The 17,889-nt window shown below is 42.0% G+C and overlaps 1 protein-coding gene across 2 annotated transcripts in view; it reads left to right on the top strand.

The window, feature by feature from the left end:
- LOC105532652 (HAUS augmin-like complex subunit 3) overlaps nt 1-17,889 on the top strand; it is a 191,743-nt gene that overhangs the window by 73,536 nt on the left and 100,318 nt on the right. For both annotated transcript variants that reach the window (XM_011970856.1, XM_011970855.1), the window contains 4 exons: nt 9,650-9,807; nt 12,687-12,755; nt 14,288-14,348; nt 15,024-15,088. In XM_011970856.1, the coding sequence (XP_011826246.1) occupies nt 9,650-9,807; nt 12,687-12,755; nt 14,288-14,348; nt 15,024-15,088 (353 nt within the window). The remainder of the gene's footprint in view (nt 1-9,649; nt 9,808-12,686; nt 12,756-14,287; nt 14,349-15,023; nt 15,089-17,889) is intronic.

Consider the following 17,889-nt stretch of genomic DNA (forward strand, 5'->3'; position numbering starts at 1 on the left):
AAAAGACTAGAAACAAACAAATAAAGGAAAAACTGAAAAACCTCTACACTTTAATTCCACCCCCTACACACATTTTGACTTTTTGTTGCCTCAATTTATGTGTTTTTATATGGCCCATCTCTTAACAGGTTGCCATAGCTGTTACTGTTTTTTATAGATTTATCTTTTAATCTTCACACTGGAGTTATGAGTGGATTGTATACCACAATTACGTGTTAGAGTATGCTGAGTTTGTGTATTTACTTTTACCAGTGGGTTTCAATCCTTCAAATGTTTTCTTTTTGTATGTTTGTGTTTTTTTCTTTCAGATTGAAGAACTCCTTTTAGCATATCTTGGAAGATGTATCTGGTGGTGATGAATTTCCTCAGTTTTTGTTTGTCTGGGGCTTTATTTCTTTTTCATGTTTGAAGGATGGCTTTGCTGGGCACAGAATTCTTGGTTGGCAGTTGTCTTTTGTTTTGTTTTCCTTTTTATTGGGCAGGGGGGGGTGGTGGGGAGATGAGGTCTCACTCTGTCACCCAGGCTGGAATGCAGTGGTGCGATCATAGCTCACTGTAACCTCAAATTCTTGGGCTGAAGTGATCCTCCTGCATCAGCCTTCCAAGTAGTTGGGACTACAGGTGTGTTCTACGACACCCAGATAATTTTTTTATTTTTATTTTGTAGAGACAGGGGTCTCACTATGTTGTCCTGGCTGCTGTTGAACTCCTAGCCTGAAGCAATCCTCCTTCCTTGGGCTCCCAAAGTGTTGGGATTACAGGTGTGGGCCACCAAGCCTGGCAGTTTTCTTTTCTTTCAGCACTTTGAATAGGTTATCCCACTCCCTCCTTCTGTTGAGAAACCTGTTGCCAGATGAATTGGAGCTCCTTTATATGTTATTTGTTCTTTTCTCTTGCTGTTTTTGGGGTCCTTTCTTTGTACTTGACCTTTGGGGATTTGCTTATTATATGTGTAGTAAAATATAGGGTAGTTATATTTGGGTAATTATAGGGTAGTTTTATTTGGGTTTAATCTGTTTAGGGATCTCTGGCCTTCCTGTACCTGGATATTTATATATTTCTCAAGATTTGGGCCGGGCACAGTGGCTCACGCCTATAATCCCAGCACTTTGGGAGACTGAGGCAGGTGGATCACTTGTGGTCAGGAGTTTGAGACCAGCCTGGCCAACATGGTGAAACCCTGTCTCTACTAAAAATTCAAAAGTGAGCCAGACATGATGGCACATACCTGTAATCCCAGTTACTCGGGAGACTGAGATGGGAGAATCACTTTTAATCCAGGAGGCAGAGGTTGCAATGAGCCAAGATCAAGCCATTGCACTTCTGCCTGAGCAGCAGAGCAAGACTCCATCTAAAAAAAAAAAAAAGATTTGGGAAGTTTTCTGTTATTATTTTTTGAATAAGCTTTCTACTCCTTGCTCTTGCTCTGCTTCATCTTGAACACCAATAATTCTTAGATTTGCTCTTTTGAGGCAATTTTCTATATCTTATAGGTGTTCTTCATTTCTCTTCTTTCTTTTCTTTTTTCTCCTCTGTGTCTTTTCCAGTAGCCTATCTTCAGACTCACTGATTCTTTTATCTGCTTGATCCATTCTGCTGTTGAGAGCCTCTAATGAATTTTTTTGTTCAGCAAATATATTTCTCAGTTCTACGATTTCTGTTTGATTTTTAAAATTATGTCAACCTCCATTAAAGTTTTCTGATTAGTTTCTGGGTTTTTCTGTGTTATTTTAGAGATCACTGAGTTTCCTTAATACTGCAGTTTTGAATGCTTGGTCAAAGAGCTTCCCTATCGCCATCCTGTTAAGGTCAGTCCCTGGCTCCTTGCTTTGTCTGGTTTGAAGAGGTCATGGTTCCCCACTTACTGTTATTTCTTGTGAATGTATGTCTATTTCTTTGCATTGAAGGATTAGTTTTTTGTTCCAATCTTCTCTTTCTGGCTTGTTTTGTTTTTTTATTGGATATGTTTGCTCAGAATTTTTTTTCAATATATCTGTTGAATATCTTTTCGTTTTTGCTAGGTCCTTGCTTCCTTTTCAGCACTAGATGGCATCTTAAGCCCAGGTGTGCCTCGGCTCTAGCAAACTTCAGAGCGCTCCCCATCCCTGGTGAGGAAAGTCCCTAAGGGTATATACCTCACAGTATGGGAAGGCTAGCTGGGAGTTCATGCCCAGGGGACCTGTAGGATCTACCTCCTACAACATGATCCTCCTGACCAGCCTTTCTGGTTTGGTGTCTTCTCTGTCTGTGGTACAGAGGAGAGTGTCTGCTAGTCTCAACCACTGCCCATTTCTGGCTCTCCTCAGGGATATTTCTCCCTTCAGGCACTCATGATGCTTCCTGTGGATTGTGGCAGGGAGGGGTCTCCTGCCAGGGGGCCCAAGATGATGGGAAAGTTGATTGTCCACCTTAGTCTCACTTTTTCCAGTTTAGTAACTGAATTGAGGGAAATTTTTCTACATGTTTGGTGACTGGCAGATGGGGGAAGGGACATAAAGTCTGATTCTCTTACTATCTGCATGGAGTTTTTTCACTTCTATGTGGCCTTGGAAACTGTGTCATCCTTATATTTGGGTTCTGGGATATTGCTGGTGATAATCTTGATGTTATATATTGGTTTTTGCTTTTCTGTGAAGGAGAGTGAAGCCAGCTTGCTTGTGTTCCACCATTTTGGTAACATCAGTCTGTTACCAATAATCTCTTTTTATTATTAGATATCTGGTCAGTGTTTGCACTTCCCTAGTTGTTCTATAACTGTTTTTGTTTTATTTGTTTTGTTTTTTACAATTTGTTTTAACTGGGGCCCAAAGCCCATAACTTGTATTTCTTTTTTTTTTCTTTCTCTGTTGTTCAGGCTAGAGTTCAGTGGTTCAATTTTGGCTCACTGCAACCTCTGCCTCCCAGGTTCAAGCAATACTCCTGCCTCAGCCTCCTGAGTAGCTGGGATTACAGGCACGTGCCACCACGCCTGGCTAGTTTTTTTATATTTTTGGTAGAGACGAGTTTCACCATGTTGGCCAGGCTGGTCTCGAACTCCTGACCTCAGGTGATCTGCCTGCCTCAGCCTCCCAAAGTGTTTGGATTACAGGCATGGGCCACCACGCCCAGCCAGGTGTGCTTGTATTTCTTAAGCCTCTTTTCATCTATATGTTCTCCCTTCCTCTGTCTTACATCCTTGCAGTTGTTTTGTTGTTGAAGAAACCAGAGTGTTTGTCCTGTAGAATTTCTCACAGTCTGGATTTTACTGAGCACATCTCCTTGTCATTTAATATGTTCGCTCTCTTCTATTTCCTGTAAATTGGCAGTTAGATCCAGATGCTTGATCAGATTCAGGTTAGATTTTGGGAGAGCAAGACTACATAAGTGTTGTATATATTTGTCAGGAGGTATATAATGTTTGGATGTTTACCTTTTTTTTTGTGATGTTAGAAGCTACTGCTTGTCATTGTCTAGGTTCCTTAATTGCAACATGGTGATATTTAAGATCTATTATGCTTTCTTCATTTATTAGCTGTAATACTTACATAAAGAGAAATCCCCCTTTATCATCTATTTGGTTACCCTAAGTGTACTTCATTTGGAAAAGCCAAGATAAAAATTTGATTATTTTCCTTTATTTACCTGTTTTCAAAATAATGAATTGTTTCATAGAATCACCAAAAGGTGATAATTTTAAAAGTCTTTTCATTTTAGTATCATTATGAGCATATGAATTTAAATATATTTGATATGTTTTGACACATTGCACATGATCTTTGATGAGTTAGGTGAGTCTTTGTCATACAAACCTAGTAATCTGGGCATCTTCCTTGATTTGTGGTATGGTAGGATGTTTCCAGGTCATCTTGTGCATTTCCTGCCCTAGACCTGAAATTAACCATTTCTTCAAGAAGCCCTATTACTTTAGTAAAAATGGCATTTAGAGACCAGAATTTGGTCACTGGGTGTAAACCTCACTATTAGGTTGACTTTTGTTACCAGGCTAAGATGCTTGTATTTTTAAAGATAAAATATACCATGAGTTCATACTGATAATTCTAATTCATGTTCAGGATGACAGAGTTTTTACTTAACCTGATTCATCTCCTTTAAAACATACTGAAGAATCCTTTGTACTTGGAGGTCAGTTTGGCTGTATATAAGATCACTGGTTTGCATCTTTCTTTGTGTTTCTAAAATATGCTATACTATTGTTTTTTGGCATAAAGTGGTGCTTTCAGAAAGTGTGGTGAAAATCTGATTCTCTTTCCCTAATTAGTGACTTGGTCTTTTTGTCTGAATGCCCAAAGTTTTTTGTTTGTTTTGTTTTCCTTTTTCTTTTTTTCTTTTTTTTAAGTCTAGTTGTTTTACTAGACTGTGTCTTGGTGTTGGCTGTTTTGGATCAGTTTTCCAATATATGTATGTACCTTTAAAAAAAAAAAAACTTTGGCTGGGTGCAGTGGCTCATGTCTGTAATCTCAGCACTTTGGGAGGCCGAGACAGGTGGATCACCTGAGGTTAGGAGTTTAAGACCAGCCTGGCCAACATGGTGAAACCCCATCTCTACTAAAAATTGAAAATTAGCCGGGCATGGTAGCATGCACCTGTGGTTCCAGCTACTCATGAGGCTGAGGCAGATGAATCACTTGAACCTGGGAGGCAGAGGTTGCAGTGAGCAGAGATCTCACAAGACTGTCTCAAAAAAAAAGAAAAAAAAAAGTTGTAAATAGCTTTTTGGTATAGCTTTAAAAAATAGCAGTTTTATTAAGATATAATTTCATACCATAAAATTCACTCTTTAACTGTACAATTCAGGGGTTTTTAAAGTAATCACAGAACTGTGCATCTATCACCACTACGTAATATCACTACAAACTTTTTTGTCTACGAACATTTTTGTCATAGTCCTTAATTTGGACTTCCAGCCTCCAGAACTGTAAGAAAATAAATTTGTTGTTTTAAGCACTCAGTTTATGGTAAGTTACAGCAGACCTAGGACACTAATACAGACCCCTACCTCACACCATATGCAAAAATTAACAAAAAATGGATCATAAGCCTAACCTATGACAAATTAAGTCCAAATGTTCGTAGAACATTTTTTGTCTATGAACATTTTGTCATACTACGAACATTTTTGTCACCCCAGAAAGAAACCCTGTACTCCTTAGCAGCCACTCCCCATCTCCCCTTTCTCAGACTCTGGCAAGCACTAATCTACTGATTTTTGTTTCTGGAGTTGTGTATTCTGAATATTTAACATGAATAGAATCATACCATATGCGGCCTTTTGTGACTGACCTATTTCATTTAGCCTGATATAGTTTTTTGTTGTTGGTTTTCAGCCTAGTGTTTTAAAGATTCTTTCATGTTGTAGCATATATCAGTACTTTATTCCTTTTTATGGCTGAATAATATTCATATTTTGTTTATTCATTCATCAGTTGATGGACATTTGAGTTGTTTTCACTTTTGGCTGTTATGATTAATGCTTCTATGAACTTTGGTGTACAGGTCTTTGCATGGATATATTTTCAACTTGCTCGGGTATATATCTAGAAGAAGTAGAATTGCTGGGTCATGTGGTACTCTGTATTTAACATTCTGAGGAACTGCCAAACTTGTTTCCAACAGGTCTGCACCATTTTAACCAGCACTGTATATAGCATTGTAATTTCCCCACATCCTTGCCCAATACATGTTTTTGTCTATCTTTATTTTAGTCATCCAAGTGGATGTGAAGTGTTACACCTTGTGGTTTTGGTTTGTATTATACTGATGGCTAATGATATTGGACATCTTCTCATGTGCTTATTGGCCACTTTTATATCTTTTTTTGGAGAAATGTCTGTTCAGATATTTTGCCCATTTTAAAATTGTGTTTTCTTTTTATTGTTTATTTGAAAGAATTATTTTTATATTCTAATATGAGTTTATTGTCAGATATACAATTTGCAAATACTTTCTCCCAATCTGTGACTTGTCTTTTTAATTTCTTGATGTCCTTTGAAGCACTCTTTTTTTTTTTTTAAGGAAATCTGATTTATTTGTGTTTTCTTTTGTCATTTGTGTTTTTGGTGTCAAACCTAAGAAATTATTGTTTAATCCAAGGTCAGAAAGATTTACTAATATTTTTATTATACGAGTTTAATCATTTTCTCTCCGAGGTTAGGCTTATGATCCATTTTTTGTTAATTTTTGCATATGGTGTGAGGTAGGGGTCTGTATTAGTGTCCTAGGTCTGCTGTAACTTACCATAAACTGAGTGCTTAAAACAACAAATTTATTTTCTTACAGTTCTGGAGGCTGAAAGTCCAAATTAAGGTGTTGACAGTTCCTTCTGGCGTCTCTGAGGGAAAATCCATTCTGTGACTCTTCCCTGGCTTCTAGTGGTGGCTGGAAGTCCTTTTCATTCCTTCACTTGTAGATACATCCCTCCAGTCTCTGCTTCCATCCTCATGTGGCCTTTTCCCTCTGTGTGTCTCTATATGTCACCTTCTTTTCTGTCTCTCATAAGGACACCCATCATTACATTTAGGGCTCACCCTAACTTAAGATGATCTCATCTCAAGATTCCTACCATAATTATATCTGCAAAGGCCCTTATTTCAAATGAGTTCTCATTCTGAGATTCTGGGTGGAGTTATCTTTTGAGGACCACAATTCAACCCGCTGTTGGTGTCTAACACCATTCTTAGTACTTTTGTTGAAAATCAATCAACCACTGATGTATGGGTTTATTTCTAGACTCTCAATTCTGCTCCACTGATCTGTAGGTCTATTCTGTGTCAATACTATACTGTATTGATTATGTATACGTCTTTATGTAGTTTAAAGTTATTATTATTATTTTTTTGAGATGGAATCTCGCTCTGTCACCCAGGCTGGCGTGCTGTGGTGCGATCTCAGCTCACTGCAAGCTCTGCCTCCCAGGTTCACACCATTCTCCTGCCTCAGCCTCCTGAGTAGCTGGGACTACAGACGCACGCTACTACGCCCAGCTAATTTTTTGTATTTTTAGTAGAGACAGGGTTTCACCATTTTAGCCAGGATGGTCTCAATCTCCTGACCTTGTGATCTGCCTCTTCTGATCTCGTGATCCGCCTGCCTTGGCCTCCCAAAGTGCTGGGATTACAAGCATGAGCCACCACACCCTGCCTAAAGTCATCTTGAATTATAGTGTTTAATGCTGTGTTCATTTGTTTTTTTCCCTTTGATTTCCTATTTCATATGTTGAATCTTTTTGTCTGTCTTTCATATTTATCTTGTTGTCATATTTATCGTTTTTTTGTCTGGAATCCATTTTCAGTCTCTTCATTTCTTTTTGATTTTTTAAAATTTTATTTTATTTTATTTTTAAGTTCTGGTGGACTTGATTCTTTTTTATTAAAAAAAAAAATTCTCTTTTTTGGCTGGGCACAGTGTCTTACGCCTGTAATCCCAGCACTTTGGGAGACTGAGGTGGGCAGATCAACTGAGGTCAGGAGTTCAAGACAAGCCTGGTCAACATGGTGAAACCCCATCTCTACTAAAAAAACAAAAATTAGCTGGGTGTGGTGGTGGGGGCCTATAATCCCAGCTACTCGGGAGGCTGAGGCAGGAGAATCACTTGAACCTCTGAGGTGGAGGTTGCAGTGAGCCGAGATTGTGCCGTTGCTCTCCAGCTTGAGCAACAGAGCAAGACTCCATCTCAAAAAAATAAAACAAAACAAACAAAAAAATTCCCTTTTTTAAATCTTTTTTTACTTTAAGTAGTTAGCTATTATGTTTATTTGCGTTTGTGTCTTGCCAGTTTAGTTTTTATTTCTGAATTGTCTTTTTAAAAAATTTTTCTCTCCTGGATTCTGTCATTTTTTTGTATAATTTTTCTTTTTCTCAGTCACCTAATTTCTAAGTATATAATTCGGATTTATTTACTTATTCATAACTTTTACTCTTTCTTAATTTTCTGAACTTGTTTTAAATCTCATTTTGTTAGCATTTCTTTTTCAGCTACTGGCATTTTCTCCCTAGTGTGGGATTTGTCCTGGCAAGCTTCAGTTTGTCAGTTGCAAGAGATTATAGGGACCATTTCCCAGAGCATTCTTATACTGTCAGAGCTTCCCCAAGGATTTTAAAAAATACATGTTGATAACCGTTACTTTTGAAACATTAGAGCATTGAAAAGGGAAGTGGAATGAAACAGTCCTATTGGGTCAGTCTGCATCACCAGACAGTGTTGTAGAAAATCATGTCCTGGGCCAGGTGCGGTGGCTCAAGCCTGTAATCCCAGCACTTTGGGAGGCCGAGACGGGCGGATCACGTGGTCAGGAGATCGAGACCATCCTGGCTAACACGGCGAAACCCCGTCTCTACTAAAAATACAAAAAACTAGCTGGGCGAGGTGGTGGGCGCCTGTAGTCCCAGCTACTCTGGGGGCTGAGGCAGGAGAATGGCGTAAACCCGGGAGGCAGAGCTTGCAGTGAGCTGAGATCCGGCCACTGCACTCCAGCCTGGGTGACAGAGCAAGACTCTGTCTCAAAAAAAAAAAGAAAATCATGCCCTGCTGACAGAGGTGGCAGGCAGCCAGAGGACCACTGACTTCTCTAATCCAGAGCTCTAAATGTGCCACTGTAAGAGACTTCCTAGCTATCAAGTGAGAAAGTCATAATACTGGCTGCTTTGGTAAATATAAATCTCTTAGACGGGTATAATTTAAGATGCTGGAACATATAATATTTAATGTGATATGATCTAAGACTATAGTTTTATTTGAAGGCAAACTCCTTATTTTTGTATGGCACAATTCAAAATTTTAAAGTAACTTAAAAAGCAGTCACTTTAGGATTTAGTTTGTCTATTAATTTATACCCGCCCTCCGTCCTTTTATGACTCCCCCTTCATGTCTAAAGTGTTCTGGTATAAACACTTGTTTGTTTAGCAAATAATCGTGTTTACTTTTTAGAAAGTGTTTTCTCATGTGTATCTCAGATAATTGCAGTAATCTTTCCCCCCAGTTTTTGGATGAAGAAACTAACACTGAAGGGGCGAGGTGGCCTCCCAGGCTCAGAGGGTGATTCAGAATCTAGACCTGGTGTTCCTTATACAGTACCAAGGCGCTCACATTAGTTGTCTTGTGGATTTTCCACACTTCAGGGAGAGTGCCAAAGTGTCTTTGCCTTGCACACACTACCTGTTCAACATTCAGCGACAAGGGTGTCGTGTGTGCTCAGGCAACTCCCACCCTTCTTCCTTTTGCTCAAGAGGCTTGGATTCCAGACTCCATGGTGCAAGACAACCCAGTGAGAGGCTGGAGGAGGGCAGAACTTGGCAGAGAGGATGCCTGAGGGAAAGAGAAGCAAGGAAGAGAGGAGGCAGAAAGCATGACCCATCACACTGACTTCGACAGCTTTTAACATGTTTTTGAGAGATCCAAATTGCAAGTGAGCTTGGAGTCCCTCTTTTATGTGACACCCACAGAGGTGGGCCATGTGGGACTTGGGTTCATCGAGGCTGCCTTACCAAAGGTTCTAAATTCTGGAGAATGATGGAGAGTCACTTTGGTCCTTAGCTCTATAATTTGAGAGGATGATAATACTACTATTACTCATTTGAACTTAAGAGCCTTGTCAAAGCAGGAAAAACAACTATTGGTTTTCTTGGGATGACTGAATGACCTTTTTCTCTTCAGTTGCTGATTTTGTAGGGTTAGATCCCAGAATTGCTGCATGGCTTATAGATCCTAGTGATGCCATACCCTCTTTTGAAGATTTAGTACAAAAATACTGTGAAAAATCCATTACAGTTAAAGTGAACAGCACATATGGAAATTCCTCAAGAAATATTGTGGTGAGTTGTTTAAGATAAGGTTTTATCAACCTTAATGCATCCTTTTTTTTTTTTTTTTTTTCTGGAAGCTTTTTCTATTTTTTTGATAGCCTAATAGTAAAAAGAATGTTGTCAACATTCATTTTCACTTATTCAGCACAGATAGTCCTGACCTTGGCATTTCTGGTGGAGAATGTTGAATAAGGATGGGTGATGGCTGTTCTTCCATGGCACCTGTTCCTAGGAAATCTGTCCATAGTGTGACTCTTCCAGACGACTCTCTGGTGTCAGTGTCCCCTGCTCCATGAACAGAAAGCCACTCATTGATAAATCCTTAGTGCTGGTGATGTGGCCACAGTGCCAGAGGTCCTGGGATGGCCACTCTTCAGTCTATGTGGAGAGAATGGTCAGAACTGCCCTGGGTCTCAGGCTGGGCACAGCGGCTCATGCCTATAATCACAGCACTTTGGGAGGCCAAGGTGGGCAGATCACTTGAGTACAGGAGTTCAAGACCAACCTACCTAACCTGGTGAAACCCTGTCTCTACTGAAAATATAAAAATTAGCCAAGCATGGTGGCGGGTGTCTGTAGTTCCAGCTACTCAGGAGGCTGAGGCAGGAGAATTGCTTGAGGCAGAGGTTGCAGTAAGTTGAGATCGTGCCCCTGAACTCCAGCCTGAGTGACAGAGTGAGACTCTGTCTCAAAAAAAAAAAAAAAAAGGAACTGTCTTGGGTCTCTCCAGGCCCTCCCCGATAGAGATTCCCCCTCGTTATCAGGAAGCACCATTTGGAGAAACAAAGGCACTCACAGCTTCTAGAACTGTGCCTAGAACCCAGAGAGAGACTTCTCAGCAGGCCCCAGAGGAGAGGTGTCTAGTGGTGTCAGTGTGGTCACAGTTGGGGCCATTCTGTTCAGGCTTTCTAGTTAGCTGTCAGTGAACAGTTACATGGTAAAATCACTGCTAGAAGAACACACAGGCTACTGAGCTAGCTCCAGCAATCAGAGCAAAGCAAGAGGTGATGTGAGCGTGTGCCATGCGCTGGGCACTGAGCTGGGGGTAAGAGGTGATGTGAGCCCGTGCCGGGCACTGGGCACTGAGCTGGGGATATTTGCTTCATGTACTTCATCCTCACAGATCATCTATGATGTGAAGATTTGTACCAATAAGGGTTTGGTGTTATAAGTTGCAGAAATGCACTTTCCCTTAATATAAAAAGAGATTTATCAGAAGGATATAGGGTAGCCAACAGAGTCAGAGGAAAAGCAGTACCAGGCCTTGGGAAGAACAGGAGCCAGGTGGCCCTGGGTCCCAGGGAGCTGGAACCGGTAGGCATGGTGGCAGCACTGAACCATGACCTTTTCTCTTGTCCAAAAGTCAAAGTTTCAGCACTTGGAGAGTGTTTTCTTTCCCTCCTAGTACCATGTGTCTACACCCCACCAAGGAGGCCAGGCATCTTGATTAGTATTCCTACCCAGAATCCATGCTGTCAGGCAGGAAGACTTCTCAAACAGAAGCTGAGATATTAGAAAGAGGAGTAGTCCATCTCAGAATTATCAGTCCCAGTTTACAGATGAGAAAACTGAGGTGTAGAAAGGTTAACGTACATGTACCTTGCCCAGGGTCAAATTGAGGCCCAGGGTTCAACTCATCCACACTCCAGGCAGAAAAGAGACAGCCTCAGATGCAGTTCTGTTTATGTCTCATCAGCCAGATATGTGTCTGTAGTTGAGCCATGCGGTGCATGGATGAGGATGGAAGATGGAGGTCCAGCCATTAATCTACATGATCACAGATTACACCCTTCTCTCCAAAGAGGTGGCATGAATTGTTCAGATAAATGGAAGAGAGTTCCAGGTAGAGGGAGCAGCAGGGATATAGTAAGACTCTCAGAGAACATGGTGCCTTTGTGGAGGACAGCAAGGCCGACCTGGGGAGAAGGAGGCATGGCTGTGGGGAGCCAGAGAAAATGTCGGGGCTCCTCATGCAGCTGCGCCATACCAGGGAGCCGGGCCTGTCCTGGGGCTATTCAGCCTAGGAGTCACATGGTCAGCTTTGGGTTGCGGAAGGCTCCTGCAGGCAGCCAGGTAGATTCTCCCAAGTGGCAGTTAAGAACTTGACGTGGAGGGACTCTTCCATAGGATGTTCTCCCGACATTCACAGGAGAACCACAACCAAGATGACTAGAAAACAACCCCAGGGTGTGTGCGGCTAGCCACTCGTCCCATGGGATGTTCACTCTAATCTCAGGCCTTTAGCAGAAAACTGAGTCTGAGTGGGCTGGAGTTGGGGGATTTGTTTGACAGAATGGGGTGCTGAAGAAGAGGTCCTGGCGCTCCATGTTAGGGGAAGGATAATTAGACTCTGTATTGAGGGGCACATCTCATCCCATCTCTCTCTCTGTCAGCCAAACACAGACCCTTGTTTGTCATCTCCCAGGGCCTCTGTGTGCATCTCCTGGGGTGAGAATGGAGGGGTAAGTGAGGAGCGTGGCAGCAACTGTGCGCAGGTACAAGGTGGTAAGGCTGAGAGAATGGAGCTGTGGACTCCAGAGAGGCCAGGTCTGCATTCTCCTCTCCCTACTACCATTTAATCATTGCACCTGAGACATTAGGCTTCTTTGTGGTTCTGTTTCTCAATCTGTAAAATAAGGAAATACCCTAGGTTGGGAGGAAGTGTCCAACTATGGATAGCTTGCACTTGCACAGTAGAAGCACTTTCTACAGACAGGAACTTGTCCAGGTGAGGTGTTTGGTGATACTACCACATACATGACATCTGCCATTGAAAACCTCATGGGCTTTTACTAGGAAACAGTTTTCGAGTCATGTCAGTTCCAGACCGTGATGAGTACTGCCACCAAGTTTATCTGATTTTTAAAAATACTTTTGCTCTTTTAAAGAATCAGAATGTACGTGACAACCTGAAGATACTCTACAGACTTACAATGGACCTTTGCTCTAAACTGAAGGCAAGACATTTTATTTTAATTTCTGGCTGACAGAGGCTCACAAGAGATGTCTTTTCATTTGCACCCGCACTCCCAGGGAGCAACCCTGCACTGTGTTTGAATGTGAAGAAAACGAAACCTTGAGTTCTAAGAACAAATTAACCTGTGCATTACTCAGAAAAGGGTAGTCTGCAATGATAAGACCTGAAGTTTTAAAAATGCTTTCTCTAGGTTGAAAACAATTGTAATATTTTTTAGAGCCTCCTCTTTCAGTGGGATGTTTCCAGTGCCATAGTTAACGTAAAAGCTGAGCATTGATTTTGATTAATAGTGAGATGGACGTAGTTTCACTCAACCAGAGTCTTCCTGGGAAGCAGACAGCCACTGCAATGAACAACCAAGAAGTGTTGAGTGGAGGGACTGTGTCCAGAGGCCAGGGAGGGCAAAGGGAACCAGCCAGGAGGAGAAGCCTCCAGGGACAGGCAGTAGCTCAGCCCGTTTCCCTCCCTTCTGTCCTCAGTGCCCAATCTGAAGGCAGAGGAGTGGCCCGGGTGACGTGACCTGGAGGAGCCTGCCCTGCCTTATGGGCAAGGGCAGGGCAGAGAATGGGTCTGGAGGGGCAGGAGGGAACATGAGGGCAAGAGTTGGAGGATGGAGCCTGGGACTCTCTCATGGCAGCAGGAAAAATAAAAATGATGAGACTCGTGAAGAGCACAGGAAGGCCCAGATAAATAGAGATTCCGTGCTCTCAGGGGAGGTGGCCTGGAATAAAGATTCTAATGTTCCCCAAATTAATCCATAGAGGCAGTGAAAAATCAATGAGAATTATTGGTAAATTTTGGGAATTCAGTAAGCCTATTCTGAAATTAAAATGGTAGTCTAAAAGTCCACAAATGCTTAAATCAATCTTAAAAATGAAAAAGAGTAAAGAAAATTGAGGATGGGGCTTGGCCTATCAGATATTCTTTTTATTTCTTTTTTGCCACTTACAATGTTTGACTTGAACCCATCTATATTTCTAAATATCTCTACCAGATCTTGGTAATAAGATAGCCTACTGAAGGGAAATAAGTTTATTGGGAAGAGCAAGCAAGAGGGGTAGAAGGTGGGTAGGAGACCAGCCATGCTCATGACAGGGGTCTCCTTTATTCTAGCTCAACAAAGTTAAGGAGGCTTTTTGGTCAGGCACAGTGGCTCTTGCCTGCAATCCCAGAACTTTGGGAGGCCGAGATGGGCAGATCACTTGAAGTCAGGAGTTCATAACCAGCCTGGCCTACATGATGAAACTCTGTCTCTACCAAAAATGTTTAAAAATTAGCCTGGCGTGGTGGGGGGTGCCTGTAGTCCCAGCTACTCAGGAGGCTGAGCCAGGAGAATCGCTTGAACTCAGGAGGTGGAGGTTGCAGTGAGCTGAGATTGCGCCACTGCACTCCAGCCTGGGCGACGGAGCAAGACGCTGTCTCAAAAAAAAAAAAAAAAAATAGACTTTTCAATAAAATGTAGATACAATAATATTTAAATTGACATTGATGTTATTTCTTCCTATTAAACAGGAGTATGATTTATGGCAACTATTTTGTACTTTGGAGCTTCCTTTGATACCAATTTTGGCAGGTAAGTTACCATAAAGATGAAGTACAGCCATTTTTCTAGAGGGTTCTTCACATTGTTTGGGATGAATATTTCTCTGTACCTTATTTAGGAGTAGATAGTGTATCTCATGGGCACCGGAGAGGTAGCAAGCCTATTACTTTCCCTTTCTGTATGTAGTGAGGGGTTGGACTGCATTCCCCGTTGGTGTGGAAAGACTAGAGGTTCTGACATTTTGGTCATATGGGATCCCTGCTGTGCTGCCTGGCCCAGGAGGAGTAGGCTTCTCTAGGTGTTTTATGTGTTAGTGGTTGTCTCTCATTCTGGTTTGCTGTCCTTATAACCTTGAGAACCTTCCTGCAAGAACCGATGCAGGGCTCTCTTCTGCCTTTGCCTTTGACGCAGGTCCTGATGGGCACCACGTCAGCCAGGGGGCATTCACAGTGTGGGGAGGGCCAGGCTGGCCATTGCGGTCCCCTCGCCCACTCACACCTCAAAGGCCAGCTCTGTCAATGCGCCCATTTGCCTGTATGACACAAGGGATCCTGACAGATCCTGTGCAGAGGTTGGCATGCAGCAGGTGCTGAGTAAATGGCAGTTGCAGTCATTATTGTCCTCATCAGGGAGTGAAGCATTTTAGCATTTAGTAAAAAGGATACATTAATGCAAATATGATCTGGTTTGGGTTTTGAATCACAGTGATGGAAAATCACGCCATTCAGGTGAACAAAGAGGAGATGGAGAAGATGTCAGCACTTCTTGGGGTAAGTTATTATTCCAGACGGTGTGTACTGGCCCTCTCTTTCCTGCATGAGATAGTTGTTCCCAGTGGCAGGTCTAGAGTAGATTCTCCTTGTCTTCTCTTCCTGGTTTGATGTTGACAGTTCTTCTCCCTCTTTCTGAGTCCTGCAGGGGAGAACCAAGCATTGAAAAGACCTAAACAGCATCTAGTGCATGTGTGTCCGGGGAGTTCTTTAATGGCTCCTCAGGATCCTTCTCAAAAGTTAAGTTTTTCTTACAGGGACATTGTCCTCTGTAGTTTAGTGAAGGAATTCTTGGGTTTCTTGAAAAACAAAAATACGAGATGTGTAAAGATGCATGAAAAAATACATAAAAATGCTCTACTTCAGTTTTCTTAAGAAAACACATGTAGATGGAGAGTGGGAAAATAGACACAGAGACTGGGAAGGGTGAGCAGTGGGGAGGGCAAAGATGAAGAGAAGCGAGCTAAAGGGTACAAACATAACAGTAAAATAAAAGAAATAAATGCAGTGTTTGATAGCAGCATAGGATAACTGTACTTAACGCAAAGGTATTGAAGTCGAATGCTGGGCGCTTTGAATACCCTGACTTCACCGTCACACATTATATACACGTAACGCATTTTCTCACATACCGCATACATCTGCACAAATTTTTTAAAAAGTCTAAATAAACCACATGCCAGGAGCATCTTTAAAATAAAATGTTTAAGGAAACCCCAATATAACCATCACCTGGCTCAAAGCATAGAATTTCCAGAGCCCTGTGTGCTTTCCCTATGGGAACCCCTTTCCTGCTGCCAAAAGTAACTATAGCCCTGACTTTTGTAGCCTTTTCATTGTTGCTCTTCTTTCTAGCTTTCCCACTTCAAAGCCTAAACAATGTCGTTTAGCTTTGCTTTTGAACTGTAAGTAAACAGTGATTTACATGTAGCCTTTCACCCAGCCTTCTACATCTCAGCTCCACCTGTATTTCTGTGTGTCACGCAGTGCTGTGGAATTTTCTGTTGTGGACTGTGCTGTGCTTGGTGTCTCTGTCCCACTGCCAATAGGCGTGTGGTTGTTTCCAAGTGGCTGTCATTACAAACCACGCTGTACCTCTGAGTGCATTCCCTGTGCCCATGGGCACAGCTTTCTGGGGGCTATGAGGTGACTAGTGTGCTGGGACACAGGGAATCTGTTGCTTAGTTTTATTCAGTAATGCCCAATGGCTTCCCAGAGTCTCACCCATGAGAATGCATATGGGATCCCGTTCTTGCACATCCTCACTTCCCTTGGCTACATTTACATTGTGGCCATTTTGGTGAGGCTATAATGATATCTCATTATGAGTTTTGTTTCTATTTTCCTGATTACTACTGTCAACCAAGAAGAGGTGAAAGATCAGACTGCAAAGCAGTTAGACAAGGTATTATTGGGGTCTTAGAAATTGCAATTCAGGAGACACAGGTTCAGCTAAAGGCCAATATGCGTTCTCAAGAGAGGAAGGGGAGTCGAGATTTTTCAGAGGAAGCTAAGGGTGAATACACAGTTGTTGTGAAAGAATGATCATTGGTGGAGGTGGCTGACTCAGTGCATGAGCTCATTGGTTGTCACTCTTCAGAAGTTGCAGCACTGGCAAAGTCCAGCTGTTTTCCAGGATGTTGTGGTCATTGCAGTTTGGCCCAGTTCAGAGGTTCAAGGCAAGTCCTTGTTTTTTTGTTTTGTTTTGTTTTGTTTTGCAGGGTTGCAGGTCATATAGGTAGTCCTTAGAATGGCCTCCTGACTTCATTTTAGAGCCTTGGACCAGAATGATACCATTTTGCATGTTGCATGTCACATTCCCCACTTTTGCTCAAAATCTGAAATGTGGAAGCATCACTGATCAGTTATTGGTTGGTCAGCCACAGATTTGTTATCTCTTTTCCCCAGAACTAGAACTGCCTGTTTAGAGTGTCTTATCTCACAGAGGGGGGTTGTTGAAAGTCAGTGTGCAATATGGCTTCAGAGATGAGTGAACTTTGAGTAACAAGAGAGCCGTTTTAATAAGGAGGCCTGCATTATTATATGGTGATTAGCTGTATATCAGGAGAGCCGCACATTTTATTAACATGTCTAAATGTCATTCCTCAGTCTTCTTTTCTGAAATAGATAATGAGATTTCATGAACCATGTAGAAGACAATTGTATTTCTTTTGGTAAGAAGCTTTCTTAGCCAGATAAGAAAATTCCAGAGACAGAGTTCCTCCCTGCTCTTGGAGTGGGAAGAACAACAAGATTAGAAGGATCTAGATTCTAAGACATATTCCTGGAGCCTTTCAGTTCTCAAAAGCATTCAGCTGCCAAATCACCATATTTGGCGGATCATCTTCTGCACCTCAACGTTCCCTTTTCTGAAGCTCCCATGGAGGCTTCACACAGTAACAGCTGCGTTGATGGATGTGTAGAGAAAAATTGATTTACCTGAGGGGCAAAAGGTCCTATTAAACCACTCTCCCATTTCTGGGAACTGGTCAGTTCAATTAAATAGTTGTGTCTTATTTCAGAAGACGGCATTGCAGACAGCCTCACAAATGGAAGAAAAACAAGGGTTAATGTTGGGAACATTCTTTGAAAAGGTTTTCTTGGAGGCCAGGTGTGGTGGCTCCTGCCTGTAATCCCAGCACTCTGGGAGGCCGAGGTGGGTGGATTATCTGAAGTCAGGAGTTTGAGACCAGCCTGACCAACATGGTGAAACCCCATCTCTACTAAAAATACAAAATTAGCCAGGCATGGTGGCGCATGCCTGTAATCCTAGCTACTCAGGAGGCTGAGGCAGGAGAATC

Source organism: Mandrillus leucophaeus, unplaced genomic scaffold, assembly GCF_000951045.1.
Source record: "Mandrillus leucophaeus isolate KB7577 unplaced genomic scaffold, Mleu.le_1.0 Scaffold98, whole genome shotgun sequence".
In the NCBI taxonomy this organism is placed as follows: Eukaryota; Metazoa; Chordata; class Mammalia; order Primates; family Cercopithecidae; genus Mandrillus; species Mandrillus leucophaeus.